The sequence below is a fragment of the Hyperoodon ampullatus genome (assembly GCF_949752795.1).
Source record: "Hyperoodon ampullatus genome assembly, chromosome: 1".
NCBI lineage: Eukaryota > Metazoa > Chordata > Mammalia > Artiodactyla > Ziphiidae > Hyperoodon > Hyperoodon ampullatus.
The window spans coordinates 29,978,509-30,006,494 of NC_136914.1; the positions used below are offsets into that span (position 1 = coordinate 29,978,509).

A 27,986-nucleotide genomic window follows, 5' to 3' on the forward strand; every position below is an offset into this window, starting at 1 on the left:
GAGGTCTCTGAGACTGTCCACATTTATTTTCATTCTTTTTTCTTTATTCTGCTCTGTGGCAGTTATTTTCACTATTCTATCTTCCAGGTCACTTATCCATTCTTCTGCTTCAGTTATTCTGCTATTGATTCCTTCTAGAGTATTTTTAATTTCATTTATATGTGTTGTTCATCATTGCTTCTTTGCTCTTTAGTTCTTCTAGGTCCTTGTTAAACATTTCTAGAGTTTTCTCCATTCTACTTCTGAGATTTTGGATCATCTTTACTGTCATTACTCTGAATTCTTTTTCAGGTAGACTGCCTATTTCTTCTTTATTTGTTTGGTCTGGTGGGTTTTCACTTTGCTCCTTCATATGCTGCATATTTCTCTGTCTTCTCATTTTGTTTAACCTACAGTGTTCAGGGTCTCCTTTTCGCAGGCTGCAGGTTTGCATTTCCTGTTATTTTTGGTGTCTGTCACCAGTGCATGAGTTTGGTTCAGGGCTAGTACAGGCTTCTTGGTGGGCGGGACTGGTGCCTGTGTTCTGGTGGATGGAGCTGGATTTGGTCCTCTGGTGAGCTGGGCCGTGTCTGGTGGTGTGTTTTGGGGTGTCTGTGAGCTTAGTGTGACTTTAGGCAGGCTGTCTTCTAATGGGTGCGGTTGTGTTCCTGTCTTGCAAGTTGTTTGTCATGGGGTTTCCCGCACTGGGGTTTGCTGGCCATTTGGTGGATCTGGGTCTTAGTGTTGAGACAGAGATCTCTGGGAGAGCTCTCTCCAATTAATATTACATGGGGCTGGGTGGTCTCTGGTATTTCAATATCCTGGACTTGGCTTTTCCACTTCAAAGACTCAGGCCCGACACCCAGCCAGAGCACCAAGACCCTGCCAGCTGCATGGCACAGAAGAAAGGAAGAAAAAGAAAAAAAAATGAACAAACAGAACTCCAAAACAAATGGTAAAAGCAAAACTAAACATACAAAATCACACACAGAAACATACACACACGCTCATAAAAACAAAAACAAAAAATGAACATATTATGAGCATACAGAACCCCAAGGCAAATGGTAAATGCAAAGCTAAACTGACAAAATCTCACAAAGAAACACACACACACAATCACAAAAAGAGAAAAAAGAAAAAGAAAAAAAGAAAGAGCAACCAAACCAATAAACAAACCCACCAATGAGAGAGGGAGAGATTCCCGCACAGAGGATTGGTGCCAACCGGCACTCACCAGCCCGAGAGGCTTGTCTGCTCACCTGCTGGGGCGGGCAGGGGCTGGGAGCTGAGGCTCAGGCTTCAGAGGTCAGATCCCAGGGAGAGGACTGGGGTTGGTGGCATAAACGCAGCCTGAAGGGGGCTAGTGCACCACGGCTAGCCAGGAGGGAGTCCGGGAAACAGTTGACCTGCTGGAGAGGCAAGAGACCATGGTTTTGGGGTGCACGAGGAGAGAGGCTTCCTGCTCCATGCACCCACAGATGGCAGAGTGCCGCCTAAGTGAGCTCCAGAGATGGGCGCAAGCTGCAGCTATCATGTCGGACCCCAGAGGTGGGCACAGACCACTACTGCTGCTGCTCCCGCCACCAATAATCCTGTGTGCAAGCCCAGGTCACTACCCACACCCCCCAGGGAGGCTGTGCAGCCCGCCACTGCCAGGGTCCCTTGATCCAGGGACAACTTCCCCGGGAGAACACACGGCGTGCCTCAGGCTGGTGCAATGTCATGCCGGCCTCTGCCGCCTCAGGTTCTCCCCGCATTCCAAATATGACTACCGTGCCCCTCCCTCCCCCCCGGCCTGAGTGAGAAACAAAGCCCTAAGAAATAATCCCAAAATTGAGGTGGTGGACTTTGGGAGCAACTGTAGACTTGGGGTTTGCTTTCTGTGTCTTATCTGTTTTTGGTTTTATGTTTATGTTAGTGTAGATTTTAGTTGTTGTTTTCATTGGTGGGATTATTTCTTGTTTATTCAGGTATTCCACAGATGCAGGGTACATCACGTTGATTGTGGAGATTTAATCCACTGCTCCTGAGGCTGCTGGGAGAGATTTTCCATTCTCTTCTTTGTTCGCACAGCTCCTGGGGTTCAGCTTTGATTTTGGCCCCACCTCTGCATGTAGGCTGCCCTAATGCATCTGTTCCCTGCTCAGACAGGAGGTGGTTAAAGCCTTGTCTATTCCATATATCAGCCTTCTGAACTCCTAACCCATTCCTGGAACATAAACCTCAACCATGACATGATATAATACTTGTGAGGTCTTACCTGATATTATTCATCTCATGCTCCTTTGTGCTCCTAAATATGTCCCTAAATTTTTAACTCTCCGTGGGCCCAAGGCCTGCCTTATGCCCTTTTTAAGCTACTAGAAAAAGTATCAGTGACTGCTCTTTTGATCTATTCTATACTATCTAGTATAGTACCTTGCACACAAAAATAATACATTTTATTAAAGTTTATTTCAAATTAGATCCACTCTATATGAAGTACCTATTTGATAAAGTATATATACATAAACCACTTGAAGAGAATTGCATCATCATTGAGAGTCTGAGAAGACTATCTTTAGAATTATATAGAATGATTTTGCTTTATGACTTGGTGTCTTTCATCTTTTGTTTCAGTTCTTTGTTTATTTTAAATCTGAGGAATCTTTGTAATGCTCTGAAGGCATAGAAGTTATAAAATAATGTGCTTATTAAATACATAGCACTTTTGTGGGAACACATGTTATTTTATCAAGTTGCGAGATAGCAAGAGAGAAGTTCTTGATTAAAATTCATTTAGTGTGTTATCTAAGTATACTTAAAAGAAAGCTTTGACATGTTGATCAGATTAAATTGAGTTAATCTCAGCTGATACTTAAGTTCAGCATTAGTCATGGATAATTACTGTCAGAAAGGATATGTTCTAGTTATTCATTTACATAATATGAGCTTTCTTTTGGATTGCATATGAATTAATTAAATTTCCTTTAATTGTAGCAGCTATATGCAACACACGGCTTCTAGCTAGTATAAAATAGTTCCTTAACTTCTAGAAAATGGCTTATTGGCCACACTAATACAAATCTCTGAACTGGAGTACAAGCAAAAAGAGGAAAAATTGAAGAAGAGAGAGTCAAGGAAAGATACTCATTGACATAAATATACCATAAATGACCTCATTTTATAGCAAAGCATTCCTTCTATTTTAGAAATTGTACTGATTTCATTAGCCACCTCAGTTTGTGACCAAAACGTAAAATAATCTCTTGACTCAGTTGATCTTAAACTCATTCTTAGATAATAAAAAAATAAAATAAAATACTCCATTCATAAATTTTAAACTATTTGATAGCAAGAAACTAGTTGTTAGTAAGATATTAAGGAAATTAGGAAAATATAAGGTATAAAACGGTACAAAATACAACTATATGAGTCAAATCCCTGTGCTATAATGGCAGCCCCATTTTGGACCCTATAAACATAAGATCAACAATAGGCATAAGTAGAAAAATGAAGAAAAAGATTTTCCAAAATGAAATCAGTCATTATTTTACAGTTGTAATTGACACAATTATGGAATTTCTTTTATTAATGTATTGTATTGAACACTAAAAAAGCAATTATGTAAAAGTAGAAAAATTTGCCCAATATCATATCCAATTAGCTGATCAATTGTATTCATTTTTCCATATCCTTTCTTAGTTTCATTCAAATACTTGCTTGATTTTATCTGGTTTTAATCATAACATAAAGTTCTCACTTTTCCACTTAAGAATATTTCATAATTGTTTACCTAGTCTTTTTATTTTTGTCATATTTATTTTAATTAGCAATTAGGATTTCATTAAGTCAAAGGCCCAAAAGTTTGATACCAGAAACCAAAATAACATCATCACCTGGGAAATTAGAAATATAAATTTGGGGTTCAATCCTAGATCTACTGAGTCAGAAACTCTAGGGTAAAGTGAAGGCTGAATCTATGCTATAAAACTTCTGTAGGCCATTCTAAAGTGCCACACTTCAAGAACTACTGCATTAAATATACTTTCCAAAATCTAGTAAATATTTCATAGTAATTATCAATTATTTAAAGTAACACTACATTGGAAAGCTTGATTCAATAAATTTTATTGTCTTTTTTCTTATTTTTTGTTCTAAATGTTTTAGAGTGTTTCACAAAGATTATAATATGGTATCAAAGAGTGCCAATAATTTTAAGTTGCTTTGAAGAACAGTTCCAATTTACAGTTCTATCAAAAATATAAGTTATTTTTTAAATGATACTATTGATAGTCTTGGTCCTATTTTTTATTTCAATTTTTCTAAATTCCACATGGAAATACATGCATTATATGAATATCAAAATGCCTAATGGGTTTTATTTATAAAAACAAGTTGATTATTTAAATACTTTTTTATTTGTATATCTGTTCTTATGAAAATTAATTACTTTAAAAGTAATAATAATAATAATAACTAACATTTAAATGGAGTTTTACATGTGCCAAGACTTTTAATTTTGTTTTCAAATGAAGTATAGGTGATTTACAATGTTATATTAGTCTCAGGTGTGCAGCACTGTGATTAGATATTTTTATAGGTTATACTACATTTAAAGTTATTATAGCATATTGGCTATATTCCGTGTGCTGTACATCACATCCTGTATCTTATTTATATTCCACCTAATAGTGTGTACCTCTTACTCTCCTTCTCCTAACTTGCTTCCTTCTCCACCCCTCTCCGCACTGATAACTACTAGTTTGTTCACTTGTCTATGAGTCTGTTTCTGTTTTGTTATATTCATGAGTTTGTTTTATTTTTTAGATTCTACATATAAATGAAAACATATAACATTCTTCTTTCTCTGTCTGACTTACTTCACTAAGCATAATACTTTTCAGGTCTATCCATGTTGCTGCAAATAGCAAAATGTTATTCTTTTTATGGCTGAGTAATATTCCATTGTGTATATACACCACATCTTCTTTATCCATTCATCTGTTGATGGACACTGAGGTTGCTTCCATATCTTGGCTGTTGTAAATAGTGTTGCTCTGAACACTGGGGTGCCTGTGTCTTTTTGATTTAGTTTTTTTTTCATTTTCCCTGGATATATACCCAGGAGTAGAATTGCTGGGGCAAACTATTATTCCTTTTTCTCCACATCTCACAACATTTATTATTTGTTGTGCTCTTGACAATAACCATTCTGGCAGGTGTGAGGTGATACTTCATTTTGGTTTTGATTTTCATTTTCCTCATAATTAGTGATGTTGAACATTTTTTCATGTTCTCTTGGCCATCTGTATGTCTTTGGAAAAATGTCTATCAGGTCTTCTGCCCTTTTTTTAACTGGATTGTTTATTTTTTTGATATTGAGTTGCATGAGGTGTTTATATATTTTGGATATTAATCCCTTATTAGCCATATCCTTTGCAAATATCTTCTTCCATTCAGTTGGTGGTTGTTTCATTTTGTTGATGGTTTTCTTCGCTGTGAAAAAACTTTTACATTTAATTGGTGCCATTTGTTTATTTTTGCTTTTGTTTCCCTTGCATGAGGAGAGAGATCTGAAAAACTATTGCTAATATGTATGTGAAAGAGTGTGCTGACTTTTTTTGCCCTAGGAGTTTCATGGTTTCATATCTTACATTTAGGTCTTTACTCCATTTTGAGTTTATTGTTGTATAAGGTGAGAGAAAATGTTCTAATGCCATTCTTCTATATGTAGAGTTCCAATTTTCCATCACCAGTATTGAAGAGACTGTATTTTCCCCATTATATATTTTTGCCTCCTTTGATATAGTTTAATTGACCACATGTGCATGAGTTTGTTTCTGGGCTCTCTGTTCTGTTCCATTGACCTATGTGTCTGTTTTTGTGCCAGTGCCATAGTGTTCTGATCACTTTAGTTTTGTAGTGTCTGAAGTCAGGTGGCGTGATACCTCCAGTCTTGTTCTTTTTTCTCAAGATTGCTTTGGCTATTTGGGGTCATTTGTGCTTCCATATAAATTTTAGGATTGTTTTTTCTAGTTCTGTGAAAAAAGTCATGGGTATATTGATAAGGATTGCACTAAATTTGTTGATTGCTTTATGGACACTTCAACAGTATTAATTCTTCCAGTACATGAACACAGGATATCTTTCAATTTCACTGTATCATCTTCAGTTTCCTTCATCTTTGTCTCATAGTTTTCAGAGTGTAGGTCTTCACCTCCTTCTTTTAAGTTTATTCCTATGTATTTTATTAATTTTAATGCTATTGTAAATGGGACTATTTTCTTGCTTTCTCTTTTTGATAGTGCATTACTAGTGGATAAAAAGCAACAGATTTCTGTATTTTATCTTGTATCTTGCAGCTTTACTGTATTCATTTATTAGTTCTAATAGTTTTTTGGTGGAGACCTTAGGATTTTCTATTATAGTATCCTATCCTCTGCAAATAGTGACAGTTTCATGTCTTCCCTTTCACTTTGGATGCCTTTTCATTCTTTTTCTTGTTTGATTTTGGTGGCTAGGACTTCAAATAATATGTTAAATAGAAATGGTGAGAGTGGCTATCCTTGTCTTGTTCCTGATTTTAGAGGAAAAGCTTTCAGGTTTTAACAGTTGAGTATGATGCTAGCTGTGGTTTTGTTATAATGGCCTTTATTATGCTTAAGAAATATTTATTCTATACCAGTTTGTTGAGAATTTTTAGGACGAATGTGTGTTGAATTTGATAAAATGCTTTTTTTGGTCTATCAAGATGATTATGTGCTTTTTATCCTTTGTATTTTTTTTATCCTTTGTATTTTTAATGGGATGTATCACATTGATTTGCAGTTATGAACCAAGCTCACGTCCTTGAAATAAATCCCACTTGATCATAGTGAATGATCCTTTTTATATATTGTTGAATTGAGTTTGTTTTTATTTTGTTGAGGATTTTTCATTCTATATTCTTCAGGAATATTGGCATATAATTTTCATTTTATCATGGTATCAGGGTAATAGTGGCTTCCCAGACTGAATTTGGGAGTGTTCCTTCCTCTTCACTTTTTTGGAATAGTTTGAGAAAGATAGGTACTAACTATTTTTTACATGTTCAATAGAATTTTCCTGTGAAGCCATACAGTCCTGGACTTACAGTTGTCAGTAGTGTTTTGATTACTGATTCAATTTCAATTCTAATAATCAGTCTGTTCAGAATATCTATTTCTTCTGATTCAGTCGTGAACAATTGTATGTTTCTAGGAATGTATCCAATTCTAGGTTGTCCAATTTGTTGACATATTGTTCATAAAATCTCTTATTGTATTTTTGTCATAACAGTTGTAATTTCTCCTCTTTCATTTTTTATTTTATGTGGGTCTTTTTTTTTCTTCTTCTTAATGAACCTAACTCAGTTTTGTTTATCTTTTTAAAAAAAACAGCTTTGGTTTCATTGATCTTTTCTATTTTTTTGTCTCTATTTTTCTATGTGATCTTTATCACTTCCTTCCTTGTGCTGACTTTAGGCTTTGTTTGTTCTTTTTTCTAATTCCTTTAAATGTAAGAGATGTATATATATATAAAATTCAACTGTTATAATGTGTCATTTAAGGCCATTGTTTCCTTATTAATTTTCTCTCTGGATAAAAGTATGGTGTTAAAATTCCCTACTATTACTGGATTATTGTCAGTTTCTTCCTTTATGCCCATTAATTGTTGCTTTATATATTTAAGCACTCCTATATTAGGTGCATTTATGTTTAAAAATGCTATATCCTTTTATTGTATTGATCTCTTTATCATAATATGATGTCCTTCTTTGTCTTTTATTATAGACTTTGTTTTAAAATCTTTAAAATAAAAAGCCTACCCAGCTTACTTTTGTTTCCATTTCCATGGAGTATCCTTTTCCATCCCATACCTTCAGTCTTTGTGTGTCTTTAGCTCTAAAGTGATTATCTTGTAAGCAGCATATAGTTAGGTCCTGTTTTTTATTTGTTCGTTTTTTGTGTTTTAATCCAATCTGCTACCCTATGTCTTCTTATTGGAGCATTTAGTCCTTTGACATTTGAAGTGATTATTGATAGGTATGTACTTACTGCCATTTTGTTATTTGTTTACTGGCTTTTGTTTTTGTTTTAGTTTATGTCTGTTTTCTTTTTTTCTTTTTAGTATTTTCTTTGTTTTTTGATGATTTTCTTCAGCGTTATATTTGTGTTTCCTTCTCTCTAGGTTTTGTATATCTATTGTAGGTTTTTGTTTTGCAGTTACCATGAAGTTCATATATGTTGACCTATAAGTACATCTGCTTGATTTAACCTGATAGTCGTTTAAGTACAAAAAGTACAAACACGTTCTAAAACCTGTATATTTCTTACTCCCTCACCACATTTTATATTTTTGATTTCATATTTTACATCTTAATGTCTAAACCTTAACTGTTTATTGTACCTATAGTTGATTTTATAATTTTTGTCTTTTAACCTTTATACTAGATTATTGAAGTAATTGATCCACAGTCTTTACTATGTACTTGCCTTTTCTAGTGGGAATTTTTCCACCCTATAATTTCTTATTTCTTGTTGTAACCTTTTATTTTCACTTAAAGAAGACTCTTTAACACTTCTTATAAAGTCAGTTTAATATTGATCAATTCTTCTAGCTTTTGCTTTCTGAGAAGTTCTTTATCTCTGCCTCAATTCTGAATGATAACATTGCTGGGTAGAGTATCCTAGGTTTTTGCTTTCACCACTTTGCATATATCAGGCTGTTCCATTCTGGCCTGAAAAGTTTCTGCAGAGAAATGAGCTGATACCTTTTTGGGGGTTCCCTTCTGTGTGACTCTTTCTTTTTCTCTATGCCATTTATGATATATTTTGGTGTGGGTCTCTTTGGGTTCATCTTGTTTGGGACCCGCTGTGCTTCCTGATCTGCATATTTGTTTCTTTCCTCAGGTTCAGGACGTTTTCAACCATAATTACATCAAATACACTTTCCACATTTTCCTCTCTCTCTTCTCCTTCTCAACACCTATAATGCCAATTTTAATACACTTGATGTTGTCCCAGAGGTCCTTTAAACTACCCATTTAAAAAAACAAAATCTTTATTTTTTCTGCTCTGTTTGGGCAATTTTCATTACCTATCTTCCGGATCACTTATGTGTTCTTCTGTATACTTAGTCTGCTGTTAATTCCCTCTAGTGTGTTTTTTGTTTAATTTTAGTTATGGTTTCCTTCAGCTCTCACTGGTTCTTTTTTATATTTTCTAGTTCTTTGTTAAAATTTGACTGTGTTCATCTATTTCCCCCCCACGCCCCCCAGTTCAGTTAGCATTCTTACTATTATTACTTTGAACTCTATCAGGTAAATTATTTCCTCTATTTCACTAGGGGTTTTTTTCAGGAATTTTTGTTTTTTCCTTTGTTTTTGCTGTTATTCTTTCATTTGAAATATATTCCTCTGTCTTCTCATTCTGTTTAACTTTCTTTTTCTCTATGAAACTAGGCTATCCCAGGCTTGATGGTGTGTCCTTGTGTGGGAGTGTCCCTATACACTCTGCGTATGTTCGTTCAGTGGCTCTGGTGGGAGAGCTGGATATGAAGAGAGCACAGGCTGTGTCCTTCCCTTGGGTGTCCCGCTTTGGTGGGTGGTGGCGCTGGTGTAGTTGGGCCACAACCAGAGCCAGGTGAAGGTCAGGACATCGTCTATGCTCAGTAACCATTACTGCCCTATCTGGGGCAGGGATGAGGCTTGAGGAGCTAGAGCAAGAGCCCTGAGGTATTTGGCTTTCACCCCAGTGTGTTGGTAGTCTGCACCTTGATCTGGGATGTAGCCAGGGCTTGAGTGCTTGCGCCTGCACTTCTGTGCTGGTTTCACTTTCCCCCCTGGTGTGCACACTGTCTTTAGAGGCTGGCTTGGTCCTGCAGAGGCAGTGCCACACCACTGAACTGACCCTGTCCACTCTCAGGTGTGCACAGGGACTCATGAGCTGGCAGGGTCTACCTCCACACTGGACAGAGGCTGTGTTGGCGTCTCAGCCTGCTCCATTCCCTCCAAGTGTGTGCAGTCTCATTGGCAATGACAGCCTCTGCCTTAGTGGGGAGTAGCACCGGAACAAGATGGGCTGGAGCAGGAGGCCATGCAGGCTGGATGTGTGCAGAGGGTGCCCTGGCAGGCTGGCCAGAGCCCGAGGGAATTTCAATCTTCTGCCTCCATGATGTGACTGGAAGTAGGTCTGTGTGTGTGCTCTTTTAAGAATGGAATCTTGGGTTCTTACAGCCCTCTGGTAAGCCCCAGTGGTTTTCAAACCAGCTAAGAGGACCCACCTTCCTGGTGTTGGATGCCCCAGGCTGCGGCATCTAATATGTCGCTTGAATCCCTTGCTCCCAGGGAGAATCTCCAAGCCTGTGATACTCATTCCTCTTCTGTGTCCCCTGCTAGGGGTGTGGGTCCATGCCTGATCACTTTCCTCCCTTCCTATCAGATGCTCTGTGGATCTTTATTTATAGCCTTGGTGTAGAAGACCTGTTGTGTTAGTCCCAGGTAGATTTCAGTGAGTGTCACTCTACATGGATTTGTAGTTTGATGTGTTTGTGAAGGGAGTTGAGCCCAGCCTCCTTCTACTGTGCCATCTTGATCTCTCCCTCACAAACCCTTTAATCTTGATAACCATTTGAGGATACTATTAGTCCTATTTTACAGATGAGGAAACTAAGTTATAGATATGTTAGATACCCACCCAAGGTCCTGAAGTTTGTAACTGGTGGAGCTATGATTTAAACTCTGGATCAGAAACCATGTTCTTAATCATTATGATGCAATCATATAGGGAGATGGTTTTAAACCAACCAGCTGAAAATATACACTAAGTATCTAATAAAATTACTGTTATTTAAGTTTATAACCTCTCAAAACTTTATTTTTTGCAGTATATAAGTGTCGCCAATGGTAAATATATGTACACACACATTTATGCATGTGTATATATATGAATATATATTATTCCTTGAGATACATGTATATATATTTCTCTCTCTCTCTCTCTCTCTATATATATATATGTATGTATATATATATATATATATATATATATTTCTATATGTACGTGTTTACTGACATTTTTTACTTTTCAGTCAGATAATGTTCTCAAAGAAGAAAAGCCAGATTTACCTATAAAAGCCTGAGTATTGAAATTGCTTAGTTTGGTTTTAGTACAAGACTGCTAGATCCACCTATACTTTTCTGATGCAAATGTAGATTGTTAGACTGAACAAGTAAGAAGACAATCAAATTCTTCATGATTTGTTCATTTAGTCATGAAATTCATCAGTAATTGCCAAGTGGCAAAGGTCAAAACAAGAAAGGGTCAGATGTTAGAACCCAGAAAGAAGTTTTCAAGACACTGTTTCTTATTCCTGTTCTCTCCTATTTCCTACATTATATACATACATTTCTTTTCTCCTACCAGAATTCTGCTAATGTAAAGGTTGACATTTGTTAAACATTTGCTATGTGGCAAGGCTGTGCTTTCTGTGGACCAGTATATATACTATTCCTTACACCTGTAGGAGATCATCTATACTATCAACCTCGTATTACAGATAGGACAACTTAGCACAGAGAAGCAATTTATCCAAGGACATAAAGCTAATAATTGGTAGAGAATTTGAGTTCAGGCATTTTAACCTTAGAGCCCTTGTCCTTAAGGACTGTAATACTTATTGGGTAGGGAGGTGAGAGCTCAAGGAGAAATGGGAAAGAAGGGGAGTATGTTAAGGGTATTTTGAAAAAGTTCACCTGCTGGTTGTAATACAAGTCCCTTCTCCACTGAGAACAACTGAACTCTGATTATATTATATTTCTCTTAGATTATTTTTTTCCTTTTCCCTTTAAACTTTGACATCAGCATTTTATTTGGACATATGAATCTAAGTGATTTTCTGTTTTTTGTCCTCAGGATTCCTGATTCAGGATGGCCCTTTCGGATCTTGTGAAAACAAATACTGTGGTTTGGGAAGGCACTGTGTTCTCAGCAGAGAGACAGGGCAAGCGGAATGTGCCTGCATGGACCTTTGCAATCGGCACTACAAACCTGTGTGTGGATCTGATGGAGAATTCTATGAAAACCACTGTGAGGTGCACAGAGCTGCTTGCCTGAAAAAACACAAGATTACCATTGTCCACAATGAAGACTGCTTCTTCAAAGGTAAATACAGGGTGAGCCTAAAGGGTCACCTTTCTCTGTTTCTTCCATCTTCTCAACTAGTGCCTTTAAGTGTAAACTCTAGCACCACTTTATATAGCAAGTGTCTAAAAAAATAAAGAAACAAAATGTGAGCTTAATGACACTTGTGAGCAGCAAGTGGATAGAAATTTACATGGATACAATTCTGAATCTCAGTCATGAGAACAAAGCTGGCCAAAATATGACTCAGAATTTAATATAGCTTACAGCATTATGCCATATGGCTTCCCAATCATGGCAGTTTTCTGAGGGACACAGAGTGGCCAATTCAGTCAACAAGCCAATTCCACCCATTGAAATGTACCTGGAGTGAAATTGAGAGAAGAATGAATGCCAAGCCATGCTGTGAGAGCATCTCATTTCTTCCTGATTAAAAATGATGCCTTCAGCTAGTACCACATAATTCAAATTATATGGAACCTGTAAATGCCCACTGAAATAACTATGAACTCATGCTAAACCCAATTAGTAAATCTGAGATGACAATAATTTAAAATTTAAAAATTAGCAGTATTTACTTCCATGGTGCTCAAAATCAGTGGTAACTGTTTATATGAAAAGTACTGCTGAATTAGTAATTTGACAAATTGTTTTAACATGCTGGATAAATAAATCATTAAACATCTTTGATGCCTTTGATTTATTTATAAACATATTTCTTGTTTATTTATTTATGCTGGAAACAATATTTTTTTATTAATAGTCATAACTCAGACAGAAATTCTAGTGTTAAGTATATAGAACTTCCATCATTCTAACAGGTCAGTGATCAGCTTGATTTCTAATCTTCAATTGGTTCTACATCCCTAGCTCTCAGAAGGTTGCTGAAGTATTTTTACACTTAAAAGCTCATGTGATATTTTAATTCTTAGCTTAAATGTATGGTAAAATACAGTGTTGTTCATTTGCCCACCGATTAAGTTTTCTTTTTCAAACTTGGTAGAATAAAGTATTATTTTCCAGGCGATTTAAAAAAAGACACACAGCTTTTCAAGTGAATTAAGATTGAAGGCTCTGTAGTCATTGTGGCTACTAGAAGCCCTTTGATATAAATGAGATAAATCACAAGAATAGTTTCTTTACCAGAGTGAATCTGTGCACCTTGATTACACGTATTGAAGAAATTGATGACATTAGATTATTTTCTTTTACTGAAAGAATAACAGATGCTTTGGCTTCAAGTTCTGTTTCTTATCCTCTTCTATCTAATCTATCTTATAAATAGCTAAAATTAACTGTATTAATATTGTGCTTTAATAGTCATAAAATAATATTTTTCTGTCATTTTGACCTGAAATGGTATAGTGAAAATTTTACTATTCCATTGATGTTTAGTATCATAAAACTATGTAAATAGTTTGCGATTAACTTAGAATTATATTCTAATATTGAGGTTTGGCCCAGCTGATTGATTATATGGAAATATATGATAATTATCATGTGAGGAAAATAATCTGGATTATTTAATGTTCTGCTCTATTGCTGGAGGCTTAGGCATAATGCAATGCAGTATGCAAATCAGTGTGGAAATAAATGAAGTGGATATAGCATGTAATGTTGCCTTCCTTATGAGTTACTTCATAAAACCATGATTTAAAAATCTTTTGTCCTTCAGACATACTAAGAATATTTATTAGATCTATGATTGCTTCCAAAATACTTTGTCATCATACATAGTATTACAATTTAATTTATATTAACTGGGTGAGTTACCAGGGGTTAACACATTTCCCAGGTCTCAGAATTTGTGGGTCTTCTGTTTGTTTATTTGTCTTCGTGTTTTGCCTAATATAAATATGTACGTATCTCATAAGAGGATTTTATTTCAGCAGAAAGGAAGTAAATTATATATAATAAAATGATAAATTGCTTGTCTTATTAGTGTGCAATTGGCAAAATTTTGGACATAAAAGAAGATTCTATGGAGCCGAAGGCCTAATAGTGTGATGGATAAAATTAATTCTTGTGCTTGTGGATTATTCTTTCTGTGGAACTTCAGCAATTTATACTGTTTCAAATAATGGCCCAAAGGAAGAAGCATGTCAAAATATTATGTTCAAGAACTGCTAAAATATTATGTTTAATTAAATATTTTCAAATAGAACAAATCAAAACAAGCAAAATAACAGGAATGTTTTCCTCCTTAAATTTTTTTTTCTACTTTTAGATCTAATAAAAGATGTTTAAGAAAACCTTATAGAAATCAACAAACAGGAACCTATAGGCCAAATCCAGGTCCCTGCTTATTTTTTTAAGCAAAGTTTAAGTGGAATATGGCCATACTATTAGTTTAGGAATTGTCGTTGGGTGCTTTTGAGCTACAAAAGGAGAATTGAGTCGTTACAACAGAGACAGTATGGCCTGCAAAGCCTAAAAAATGCTTTATCTGCATCTTTTCAGTAAAGGTTTGTTAACTTCTGATTTAAAAGATTACTAATGCCTTAAAAATCAAATTTAAACATATTTTCAGATCTTTATTATCCTATCTTTTTGGCTAGGGTGGTGAATACAGGGACCTACGTGTGTGGTAAAATTGACTAGAACACAACACACATACCCACACACAAATGGATAGAAGTGAAACAGAAAATCTGAGTAAGATCAGTGGATAGGGTCAAAGTTGATATCCTGTTAATGATATTGTACTATAGTTTTGCAAAACGTTACTTACCATTGGTAGAAATGAGTAAAGGATGCATGGGATCTCTCTGTATTACTTCTTCAATTGCAGATGACTATATAATTATCATAAAATAAAAGAGGTTAATTTAAAAAGTACTGAAAAAGTAATAACAAAAACTTTTTAGAAAGTTAAAGAAAGGAAGATTTGCATTATTCATTAATGACTTGAACTTTAAACAAATTCCTCTTTGTTTCACATATCATACATTTATCAGATTTATGTTTAGTATTTATAATTAAACCTGTATATTTATTCATCATTTTAAAATTAAGATTAGAGTCCAGATTAAAAACATTTATATCTATATTTATCTCTGTATCAATACATATATCTATACTTATATCTAACCTATATCTATATATCTTCTTCTTATTATTCGTGTTACATATTTAAATGCCTCTGTAGTATACTCAGCATTTACTACTATGGACTCATAAACATAGACATGAATTCACTAAGAATTTTCTTTAGTGATTTATGATTTCTGAAACTATGGGGAAAACATACATCTGTGAACACAAATTTTTTCTAATTTATTTCTATTCACATTTATTTGATTATGAAGAAACTGTCTACAATAGGATATATAATATTATAGTATTTGTTTATTGGCATCAAATACTTTATGATGATCTTTACCATAGAATCAAACTTTGCATTTTATATAATGCCTTGTTATTCACTGTGATGAGAGTTTTGCTTTAATTTCCCATCCCTCACCCACAAATGGCTTTCTAAGTGCTGCAATACACATGGTTACACATAACAAATAAAAGGTCCTCTCACCTGACGCCGGGTCAGTCTGTCAGACACCAGGTCACCCAGCAGAATTTACACTCAGAGTATAGATGTAAGCTAGAGTAAGAAGCTCAAGATATAATCTCTGCCAAGAGGAGTAGGGAATTAAACCTTTTATGAGAAAGTCAATTGAACAGAAACACTTTGGCCATTTACTGCACTGATTATAAACCTGCCATAAATGCAAATGTTCTGTGCATCTAAATGTGCATCACAAAGAGTAACAACTTGGGAAATATGTTTTTTTACAGCTATGTGTGTGCTATTTGAATGATATCTGACATAGTGTTCTTTTTCTTTGGTATAATCTGGAGAGACATTCATATTTCATGTTTAATTGATTCTCTTTCCTGATTATTATTATTATTTTAAGTCAGAACTTCTAGAACTTAGGCTAGAAAACTGGGATGCCAATGATATTTTAAAATAGACCAATAAAATGCCCTGGGCTTTTAGATTGCCTTATTTTTTGGGAAAGGGCATGTTGGTAAAGCTTCTATTTTATGTTGAAACAGGCTTGTTTACCATTTCATGAAAAATATGTTGATAATATCAACTTTGGAAAATGGTACCCAGATGTTGGTTTGTTTGTTCTGTTCTATTCTGTTTTTAGTCAGTATTAGCCAAATGGAATTACAGATTGGTGGTGAAATTAATAACTTGGACGAAATGCTGACACTCAGAAGTTCCAGTTCCTCTGAATGCATCCTGTACCCAAAACCTCAAAACCAATTTTATTAGTCCCCTGAATTTCATTAGACGTACATTAAATTTTTCTGATTTGATGACAAAATCAACTGAGCTGTGTTTCATTTTTCATATCTATTTTGCATTGAAATTTTAATCAGTGTTAATAATATAGTTTTGTTGTCACTCTCCTCTCTAATCAAACTGTGACCTTCAGAATCCTACGTATAACCCACTATATAACATACTTTAGGAATCGTTGTTAGGTGTACACTTGTAAATGCACTATTGGCTACTAAAATCATACCAAATGTTTACTTCTCCCCCGATTTTTGAAAACTGTAAAGGATTTTGTAAACATTATATAGTGTATGTGTTTATCTTCTATTTATAGATAGTAGATATGTTATAGATTTTACATATAATATGAAAAGCCCCAAAAGAGGAGGATTTAAATGTTAGGACCACCCAACAAATGTATTAAAATATTATCAGAGAGAACTGAGAAATATTGGGTATTATTTATGTCAAAACGCTTTCACAGCTATTATAGTATTAATTCATTATAATAACAAGCCATAAGGCAATAATCCTAAGACTTTTTAAATGGCTGCCAACATTCACACAGTAAGTTAAAGCTACTTGGATAAGAACCAAGGGCTTCTGCCCTCTCTTTTAGTGCATGTATGCTTCAAATCATTCCACTTAAGTCTCTAATGCCGTAATAGCTTACTTGCCTTTGATTTTTAAACATTTATTTTTTATAGTAATTTCCATGTGACTATTTTACATGATTTAGAAACAATGTTTCTCACTGTGGTATTTGTAAGGATTAAATAATGCATTTAACACAGTTCTTGGGCAAAAGAAGTTAGTAAGAGATAATTATCGGGTTTAAAAGACTGGTACTTCAATAACTGTGAACACTTGATGGAAATAAATTTTCACCCTTGAGTCTGGGAAGCCACACATAGTTTCTTTTAGGTTTACATCAGTCTTGTGTAAAAGACTCTGGTCAAATTATTACAGAACCAAATCTGTCTGATCATAATAAACACATTGAAGGTAATAAGTTTTCCAATTGTAAATAAGACTACTTAAAGAAAAAATAACTCAAGTTTAGTAACATATTTATTATTCGTTTCTTGATTGTAATTGAACATCTATCTCATAGTCACCTTTCTCACTGACTTATAGGCTTATTTTGCTTACCGTATACTATAAATAGAATAACTATTAGATGTATAGCAATGTGATTTTACTCCCCTACCCCCCCATATAAATTTAGAGGCTAAGTGGACTTCTTATTGTATTTAATCTTTGTCAAATTTTCCTCTTTTTGTGACATATAGGAGCTAAATTTAACTTTCAAATACATGGATAGTCTTAACTTGTTTTTGTACATTTTTATTTTTATCATTTTTTTGGTGTCAAGTTATAAAAAGAATATTTTATTTCATGTTTTCCATGGATTTATGAGTATTTATCAATAGAGCACAGTATTCAACAATGAGAGAAAAGATGAGAACAATTTATTAGTTCAAATAATTTTCTTCTGTCTTGAAGCTGTTTAAATATTGTAGCAGTCATTACCTCTCACTGACACCTACACTTATGGTGTTCATTTTCTTATTATCTGATTCTCAAATGTTAAATGTGATATTTCTGCAACTTACGAAGTGAAGAACATTTTTTACAACTATTATTTTCCGGTGTAGTTGATTTTTCCTCTCTGATATTTCTTGGCAAAAACCAGATAACAAAAAACTTTCCATTGATTACATTCAGCATATGTAATTGGGGATAAAATGTTCTAGAAAATGCAGTTGGAAATTATTCTCCATTAGTCTGATCTATGTTTCAGTTTGAAAATCCTTTCTGTGGGAGTTCCTATAGATATTTCAGAGAACATTTGAAAACCTGATAATAATAAAAATTAAAGCCAAATAGGAAAAGTGAGAAGTTTTGCATGTGATTATCATCCAGAGAGTTATGTAGAAACAAATTTGGAGAGAATCACGTTGCAAATCAAGGAAGATTTTGGAGCACGAGACATACATTTAAGAATTATAAGTATCAAGACCAAAGAACTCTATGGTTGAGATAAACTGGAGAATGAATGAGTGTATACTGGGAAACAAGAGAGCTGAGGGCAGAACCTTGCTGTACTTCAACAACCTTCAGCAGTCAGAAAGTGGAGAAAAGCAAACAAAGAAGACAGACACATAGTTGACAGTGATATAGGAGGAAAACTTAGAGAGTGTAGATAAACAGAAGCTAAGAAAGTTTTTCATGATGGCCAGAATGGTGAGCTGAAATAAATGTGGCTGAGGTCAAGTCTGATGAGGATCGGGAAATGACCACAGGTTTGGAAAGATTAAGTCCAAGCTTCACTTTGGTAAGAGAGAAAACAGGAGCTGAGAAGGTGAGAGATAAAGTACAGAAAGCTCACTGGAAGAGTGTTTCTCTAAAGAGGAGCAGATCCATGTAGAGATTCCCTATCTCTCTGTCTCTCACCTCTATATATGGTGATCAGAAGGGAGACATGTAAGTGGGGTAGTGAAACGGAGAAGGGAAAATTTCTGAGACAAGAGAAAGAGGGGCCCTTGACAGAGCAGAGCCTTTGGATCAGCTAGAGAGAATGGGACCCAGTGCACAAGGGCCAGATTTGGCTTTAGATGAGAGCACGGATTCTTCAACCATTAACAAGAAGGAAGGGAAAAAACAGGCCCTTTCTGGTGCTGGTAGCTGGACATACTTAATACTATAGATGTATGTGGTTCTCATCTGGGTGCTTATAATTTCTTTTTTTTTTTTTTTTTTTTTTTTTTGTGGTATGTGGGCCTCTCACTGTTGTGGCCTCTCCCGTTGCGGAGCACAGGCTCCGGACGCACAGGCCCAGCGGCCATGGCTCACGGGCCCAGCCGCTCCGCGGCATGTGGGATCTTCCCAGACCAGGGCACGAACCCGTTTCCCCTGCATCGGCAGGCGGACTCTCAACCACTGCGCCACCAGGGAAGCCCTGGGTGCTTATAATTTCTTAATGAAATAAAAAGGAAGCATGAGTTAAAAGTGGCAGAGAAGAAAGTTTAGGGGATTTGAGAACAAAGAAAAAAATTTGTGAAACAATAAACAAGGAAACAGAGAGAAAACACCAGGGGATGTAATAGGGTGTTGGGTGGTGCTGACAAACCATGTGATATATTTTGCTCATGAATTTAAAGTCAGAGTAGTCTTCCATGGCTGTGTATTCTTCTACTGATACAAATATTGTCAGCTGCTTAGAGTAAGGCATCGAGAAGATAAGGAATTCAGTTGAACCAGGATTTTAATTTTTCCAGGAAAGAATTACATAGGAAGAAAGGGTCCAAAGCCATATTTTCCACCTCTCTCAGGGGCAGAATGATTATGTTATCTTTGCTTTATTGTGCATATCTACTCTGTATCCAGAGCTCTCCTGGTGAGTACCTTTTGCCTCAGCTAGTGTATAGAACAAAATGGATTCCCAACCATCTCTAAATCCTGGAAATTCTATTACATATTTTGGGTTAACTTCCTAATGCTAACATACAGTTTACATTTGTGCCTCTTAGTTAAAACTTACAATAATGAAATCTGTTTAGATTAGTTAGACAAGAGACACCTTTCCAAAGTATTTGGAAAACATGTAAGTCTACAATAGCTATTTTATTTCAATGGCTTTCCATCTCTCTGATGAATTAGCAGTCACCATTATGTGTAACTATTTGTGTCATACACAAACTATGTTTATTTAGGAAAAAAGAACTGTTGACCGATAACTCTCAAAAAACAGAAAGCGGATGGGCAATTATCTTGACATATATCTAAGATAATAGCATTTTATTATTAATTCCATCAGCAAGCTATAAGTCAATGTTATCAAGAACAGTCATTGTGCTGAGGATATACTTTGACAAATGAAGCTGCTTTATTTGATTAAGCAAATTATCTGAAAGTTTGTGGCAGCTCAAACATTTTCTATCTAATATTTCTTCATTTAAACATTTAATTTATTCAATATGTTTTAATCAATCTGGCTCCCAATCGTGTTGGCATATAGATTGACTTAATGTGGATGTTTCTAGGGTTTTTGACATTTAATTCACCTTTTTAAAAATAAATTTATTTATTTATTTTTGGCTGTGTTGGGTCTCCGTTACTACACGTGGGCTTTTCTCTAGTTGCAGAGAGCGGGGGCTACTCTTTGTTGTGATGCACAGGCCTCTCATTGTGGTGGCTTCTCCTGTTGCAGAGCATGGGCTCTAGGTGCACGGGCTTCAGTAGTTGTGGCTTGTGGGCTCCAGAGCATAGGCTCAGAAGTTGTGGCACATGGGCTTAGTTGTTTTGCAGCATGTGGGACCTTCCTGGACCAGGGCTCGAACCCATCTCCCCTGCACTGACAGGCAGACTCTCAACCACTGAGCTACCAGGGAAGCCTAATTCACTTTTTGAAACATTTTTTTCTTAAAAAGGAAGAAAGCGCTAATAAAAATTGAGAGAGATGCATAAGCTTTTGATGAATCTAATTAAGCATTAGTGTAATTAATTGAAAGGAACAATATTACATATGCTTAATTAAATTTATAAGTGTTCAAAGTGTCACATGCCTGTCAAAAGGCTTCAGGTAATAATTAATAAAAGTATCTACAGAAAATATATATGCATATGTATACCATGGATAGGTATGCATGAGCAAATATAAGTTTTTGACTGTTCACTGATGATCGTTTATTGTCACCTAATCCTGTGGCTGACCCATTTTAAAGGCACTATCCAAAGATGAAGATGACACAGTTCCTACTTTTGCCAAATTAGTGGTAATGAGTGGCTAGTTCATTCGATAAATGCCCATTGATGTTTTTCCCCATTGCCAGAAAATCTCATGTTATGTTAGATTAGCATCTGTACCTGATAGATATGCTGAAATCATTCTGTGTCAAAACAACCTATCTACCCTTTGTTTAAGTGAAACATTTTTTAATCATTGTAAATGTGTCACATTACATCCAAACATTATTTATGGCCATATACTTTTTGTTTGTTCTCTTGGCAGTTTATTATTACGGACTATGAGGTCCAAATTAAAAGAGGAAAGGAGGGATGCTTGAGAACAATATTCAGAAAAAAATGAGACAGTCACATTCAGAAAACAGCAGGGAAGTTCGAACTCAGAAGGAACGTGTTGAGAACAAATTCCACCTTCTTATCCCGTGTGTTAACTCATGCGGCTTTGAAAGTCACTGTCCATTCTTTTAATAAGAAGGGAGTCTTCTTTTGTAAGAATTCACATCTTTAACCTATTCTGTTCACTCTGTCAACCTAGGAGATACAGGTCATTCACTTGAATTTCAGATGAGTAACAGTAAAAGTGTTGTGATGTAGTGAGTGCTGAAGCTAATTCATATGTATAAAAGCTCAGACAGCCTGATGTCCTGTATGTAGTGTGTGGCCTGTTTTGACTAAGGGAATATTATAAGGAGGAGAACGATTTTTGGAACTGTTCATTTGCATTGTATCTATCTAGTCACTGGATATCCATCTACTTCCAAACAAGCACAGAATATTGACATTAGAGCTCTAGTTTTGGGTGGAGTTTCCATGCCTTATCAAAACCCATAATTCATTTTTTGGATCCCCAGATTTACTTATTTTCAAAACAGATACATGGGTGTAAATTAATTATATAGACAATAAAACTGATCGTTGTTTAATTTTTCACTTGAAAGATACTAATAGGCCCACATCAACTGCACTTTTGGTGAAATAGAAAAGAACATGCCGGTTGGTATTGGGTGTGTTTTCCAGTACTGAGAATAATAATAACTATGGCATTTAGCTATGATGGCATTCTACAAAACATAAGAGTGGGGTTGGGGGTTAATTAAATTTATGTCAAAATTACCTTCAGATCCTGAAGAAAAGTATGCTTGAATAATACAGCACATGTTTTGGCCTTTAAAAATCTTAGGAAATGGAAACATTTACATGATACGTTGGCACGATCTCCATAGCTCAGAAACAGCTCATACACAACATAGCGACAGCTTTGTTCATTAATTCCACAGTAAACTTGCACACCGACTCCTGTATAAATGTGTTACTGCTGTGTCTACATCTACTGGAAGTAGCAGGCGTGGAGTTTCATTTAAACATATCTTTAAATAGATGAGAGAAGGAAGATGCCATATCCTTTCTATGGAATTCTAATTATTTCACCATCAGAATAGTACACAAAATAAATTAATAAATAAATAAAAATCATATTTAGACATCGAGACATTATCTTACAAGTAGTAGAGAGCAACAGGTTGCTGTATTTGACTCTAGGTCATCCTAAATATTTGGAAATTTTACTTGCAGAATCAGGAAATTGTTTGTTACTCAGAGGCAAAGTCTCTTTTCACCTCACCCCTCTCGCAGTCCTCCTCACTCCCCTGTCCCAACACGGACCATCCCATTGCCCTCTGAGACTGGAAAGCAGTGACCTTGAGAGAAATCAGTCATTACAGTGTGGCTTTTGGAAGAGGCCAAGGCTCTGCCCCCATTTACAACCCCATCTCTTGGCCCTGTTTTCTAAGAACAGCCCAGGAGGACCAAAGTGTTAAGTGCATAAAAAGCAAGCTCTATTCCAACCTTATTTCCAATCAAATTAGAGTGAATGGATCAATTTGAGCTAGAGCCTTGAGCTATTTCAAAAACCTATCTTCTTTACACCAAACTACTTGACCCAAATCTCTTTGTCTTGGTCTGCTGCTGTCTTTTCCTACTCGTGAATGCTGGGCAGTCTCTTCATCAGCAACTAGTAATACAGAAGGAACTCTGGTTGTTATTCGTGATATCAGTGAGCATTCATAGGGTTTCACTCGAGTTGATTTCTTGCCATTTCTTGGGGCACTTAGTTATGTCTCCTCCTCAGGAAACTCAAGTGTCTTTTCCATTCTTCTATTGCAAAATCTCTTATATAGTCTCAGGATTCTGGAAGTTTTGACTCTTTGAAGTTATCACAGGTTTGCACAGGTTGGGCTCTAATTTCGGAGTTCATGTGCCAAAATCATAGGTTAAAACATTGTCCAAAGGTGGGTCCCCCAGAAGATTCCAGGCTCAGCTACTTTCTGCCTCTGAAGAAAGCCTCACTCTGAAACTTCTCCATTCTCCTTCTTTTCTGCTTGGTTGCACTTTGCTCAGCGTTCTCTGTGGTCAGTAAATCTCAGCCAGGACTCTGCCAGCCTGCTGCACCATGTTTCCCTCATTTTGAACATCAGGGTCAAAATTCTATTTTTCATTATTACCTACCAGTGCATCCCCAGAGCCTTCACCTAAACACAAGAAAAAGCTTCTTGTTGGTTTTTTGCTTTACCTTGACCATACATATTCATGAACTTTGATCATAATCTCCTCTCAAAATAAATGTGGATCATTTGCTTTGTATTCATAGTTTACAAAAAGGCCATTCATGGGCTTCCCTGGTGGCGCAGTGGTTGAGAGTCCGCCTGCCGATGCAGGGGACACGGGTTCGTGCCCCAGTCCGGGAAGATCCCACATTCCGTGGAGCAGATGGGCCCGTGAGCCATGGCCGCTGGGCCTGAGCGTCTGGAGCCTGTGCTCCACAACGGGAGAGGCTACAACAGTGAGAGGCCCGCGTACTGCAAAACAAAAAAAAAAAAAAAAGAAGGCCATTCAACAGACTCTTTCCTGGTCATGGAACGAACGTCTGGGACATGGTGTAGCATCTCTAGGTAAACATACAAAATTCAGTTATTCCTAACCAAGCACGCTGGGAGCACAAAAATTGCATTGCAGGTGAATTTTTTTGTCCACCAGAATTTCTATGATAATTATGTCTAATTTGAATCATTTAAAAAAAATTAAAAGGAACTACAATGGGAAGGAATATCTCCTGTAGAATGAAAATTACTTGACAAAAAAGATAATTTTTTCATAGTTTATTAAAAGTAAATTTTTATATATTGGGTTTGTTAAGGCACCATATCACCCAACTGCCTGTTACTGTGATAGGGCCTGTGATAAATTCATAATAGTAGGCAAGAATTAAGTAATTCAAATACGAATTTTAAAATAGTAATATATATGTACATACATATATACATTGATCTGAAATTTTAATATTTACAATAATAATGCTAATCTCTATTTTCCCACGCATTTTAACAATAAAATAATGAGTTTTTTTAAAGACTGGCATTAGTGTGTACAGATATGCCTCAATAATTAACTGGCTGAGGATACAGCGATTTTTAACATAAAATAACCAATAAAATGTACAGGTATATTAATGTTGGTATTGGTACTCAAATCATTATTACTTTTAACACTTTCTTCTTTATTATGTGAAAATGTGTGTGTTTTGTGGTTTTTGATTTTCTAAGGATAGCATAAAGAGCATCTTCTACTGTCTAGTTTCTGCTGAATGCCAAACATACCCTTACTCTTTAAGAAAAAGTAATTTTACATAAATGGAACACTATCAGTATTGTTTAACATAAATTATTTAGACTAAAGTAAAGCTTCAACAATAAGTTTCATTTTATGAGAAAAAGATGAATGGGATGTTTAAAACAATTAGCTCTCATCATTAATCAATAATGAACTGAGTTTTGAGAAAATAAACTTTCTATTTCTAATTATCATATCCTAAAGCACTTGAATAAACTGAATTGTGAGCTAGCTTAAGAAACAATCCTCTTGATTCTTTAATTATTTTAAGACAAGACATCACCACATTTATGTTGTGCACTTGCAAATCACGCTAGGATTGGTATTTATGTGCCAAGGTCTGTAAGTTTGGAAGTGATAGAATTCATCAGAATTGTGTTTGTTTGTGAATACCTAAGTTAAATCTGGAAATCCTAGTTGGAGTTGAAAAAATCATATTTCTTAAAGTTTTAGAATTTGAGGTTATAGAAAAAAGGAGTGTTTTTTTTTTTCCTTATAGGACTATTCTAATGCATTTGCGATATACTGGAAATTTTTCTTTTCCCTGATTTTCTCCCATGAGCTCGGCCCTTGATTTTTTCTAGTAATACTCTTTCTGTCTTTGTCATAATGTTGCTGTTTACCTTCAATCTTTACATGATTGAAGGAAGGACTGGAGACTTGGAAGAATAAGGAGGGGCCCAGAGTAACACAGAAAGCATTTGGGTGGCCGAGGACACGAAGTATCTGAATTTCTGTTAATTAGTGATGGATCTCTGCATCGTATGCTTTTGGAGAAAAAAGACTAAATATACTTTGGAAAATCCACATACTATTTCCCCAAGAGGGTCTTATTGTCTGTAGTGAAGCATTAAAAATGCTCCATGTATCCTCAGTGAAATATCAATGTCTAATTTTAGGGAAAATTCAATGTGACTTCAATAATTGAGCTCTCAGGCTTTTGATAAGAATTATTTTTTAAAGTCCTGAGATACCTAAGATTTATGTTGTATGTCAGCAATTGTTATAAAATACATTTTACTAAAATTATAATATAGTTATAACAGGGATGTTTTAATAATTTACACCTAGGAATAGCAGTGGAGAAAAAAATGAAAGGATGGTTTCAAGTAAAAAAAATTGAAGAAATGAATGAAAGAGTGTTCCTCGTTTTTCTGTTTTTATGGGACAAGGTGTAATAGTTTTGAGGGGTCTAGAAAAGAAAGTTTTTAAAAAATTATCCCTTTATGCCAAAAGGAAATGAAAATTATATTTGAGTAGAACCCTTGGGGCCAGTCACATCAATAGCATCCTTTAAACTTTGTTAAAAGTGGTGGTACATAAAATAAGAGAAACTTATAGAAGACTTAATAACCTGATCAAACAAAATGAATGAAGTTCATGAAAAAATAAGTGTTAGAGCTTGGGATTTGATATCCTGTAGGAATAACACCTATTAAAAAATCCCACAATAAAAATCCTGATAAGGTGTTTAATATAGTCTACTGTCAACTATTGCTAGGGTAGTAGCCTGACTTTGATGATTAATTAGACATCACCCTTCAAATATCTAAAAGCAACTACCAAAGTCTTAATATTGGTGGGAAAGCTAGCAAAAGGTAGGATAGAAGATATGAGAGTAACAAGGATTAAATATATCCACAAAAAATATTCTTTGGGAAATTATTTTTATAAAGCTTTACATTTTAATTCCTTTTATCTTTAATGACACAAATTCACAGATTAAGAAAATAAAGAGAAACACTACTATATTCAAACTTAGCCCTATTGCCTTTGTCTATTATTTAAATATCTGTATGTTCCCTTGCCTGATCATTTAAAATATTATGTATTAAAAAAAATAAAACACCTGTCTCAATGGCTGTAATACTAAGAAAGTTAATTTGGCTAAGGATTATTAGTAAATAAAAGCAGGTCTAAGAGAACCTGTCTTCATTTAGTGAAATTCAAAGAATAAATGTTTACTTATCAGATTAAATATCATATGATTTTACATATTAAATTGATTTTACAGAGTGTTTATTTTATTTTTTGGCTACACCGCAAGGACTGCAGGATCTTATTTCCCCAAGCAGGGATGGAACGGGCACCCCCTGCAGTGGAAGTGCGGAGTCTTAACCACTGGACAGCCAGGAAAGTCCCTCCCGAGTGTTTTTGTGTAGTTGTGATCTTCATTAATCTTATTAAAACTAGGCAAAATATTGCTATATATAACATATAATTGGTAACAATATTAAGTTGGTAAGTATTTTAAAGAACTGAGCAATGAAACTTATCAGAGTACATATAACAAAGTATATTTAGATAAAGAAATTAAGAAGAAAAAAGAGATTGAAAATGTTGCACATAGATACTCATCTTTATTTGAGGTTTAATTGATGTAAACCCAGCCTTATGCTAGTTTTTTTTTCTAACTACATATCTATTACAAAGATTAGAATGAAATTTATAGAAGACAAATAAGATTATGTTGCTCTCCTTCTCAAAACACCTCAAAAGCTCTTTAATACCCCAAGCAGAATGCAGACTTAGTCATAATCTAGGTTTCACAGGATCCATACCTTAGGCATGCCTTTTTTTTTTTTTTCCTCGGTACGTGGGCCTCTCACTGTTGTGGCCTCTCCAGTTGCGGAGCACAGACTCCGGACGCGCAGGCTCAGCGGCCATGGCTCACGGGCCCAGCCGCTCCGCGGCATGTGAGATCTTCCCAGACCGGGGCACGAACCCGTGTCCCCTGAATGGGCAGGAGGACTCTCAACAACTGTGCCACCAGGGAAGCCCAAGCATGCTTTTTATAACTCTCCCTAACTGCTCATTCATTCGGTCCCATGTCCCTTTTCACTGATACTGAAACACGGGGAGCTCACTCTCACACAAGGGCCTTTGTGTTCCCATCCTTGCATGGCTGGGAAGGCTGTTCCTCAGTTCTGCACATGGCTTATTCCCTCACTCCTCCAACTCTCATGTGTCACCTCCACATAAGACATCTTTATAAAATATCTTTCGATATTTTTCTTCAAAATACATTAAGTATTCTCTACTTAATTTTTAAGTACAAAATACATTAAGTATGCCTTAGTAACATTATAGAAATGATACTAGCAATTTATGACTTCTGGTTTTTGGCAGGCTTTCTTATTAAAATGTAAACTCAGGGA

At 35.4% G+C, this 27,986-nt stretch overlaps 1 protein-coding gene across 3 annotated transcripts in view; it reads left to right on the forward strand.

Moving 5' to 3' along the window:
* Positions 1-27,986, forward strand: part of FSTL5 (follistatin like 5) — a gene marked incomplete at both ends in the record, with an annotated part of 543,379 nt that overhangs the window by 142,275 nt on the left and 373,118 nt on the right. For all 3 annotated transcript variants that reach the window (XM_079698612.1, XM_079698613.1, XM_079698614.1), the window contains one exon: positions 11,898-12,146. In XM_079698612.1, coding sequence (XP_079554738.1) covers positions 11,898-12,146 — 249 coding nt within the window. The remainder of the gene's footprint in view (positions 1-11,897; positions 12,147-27,986) is intronic.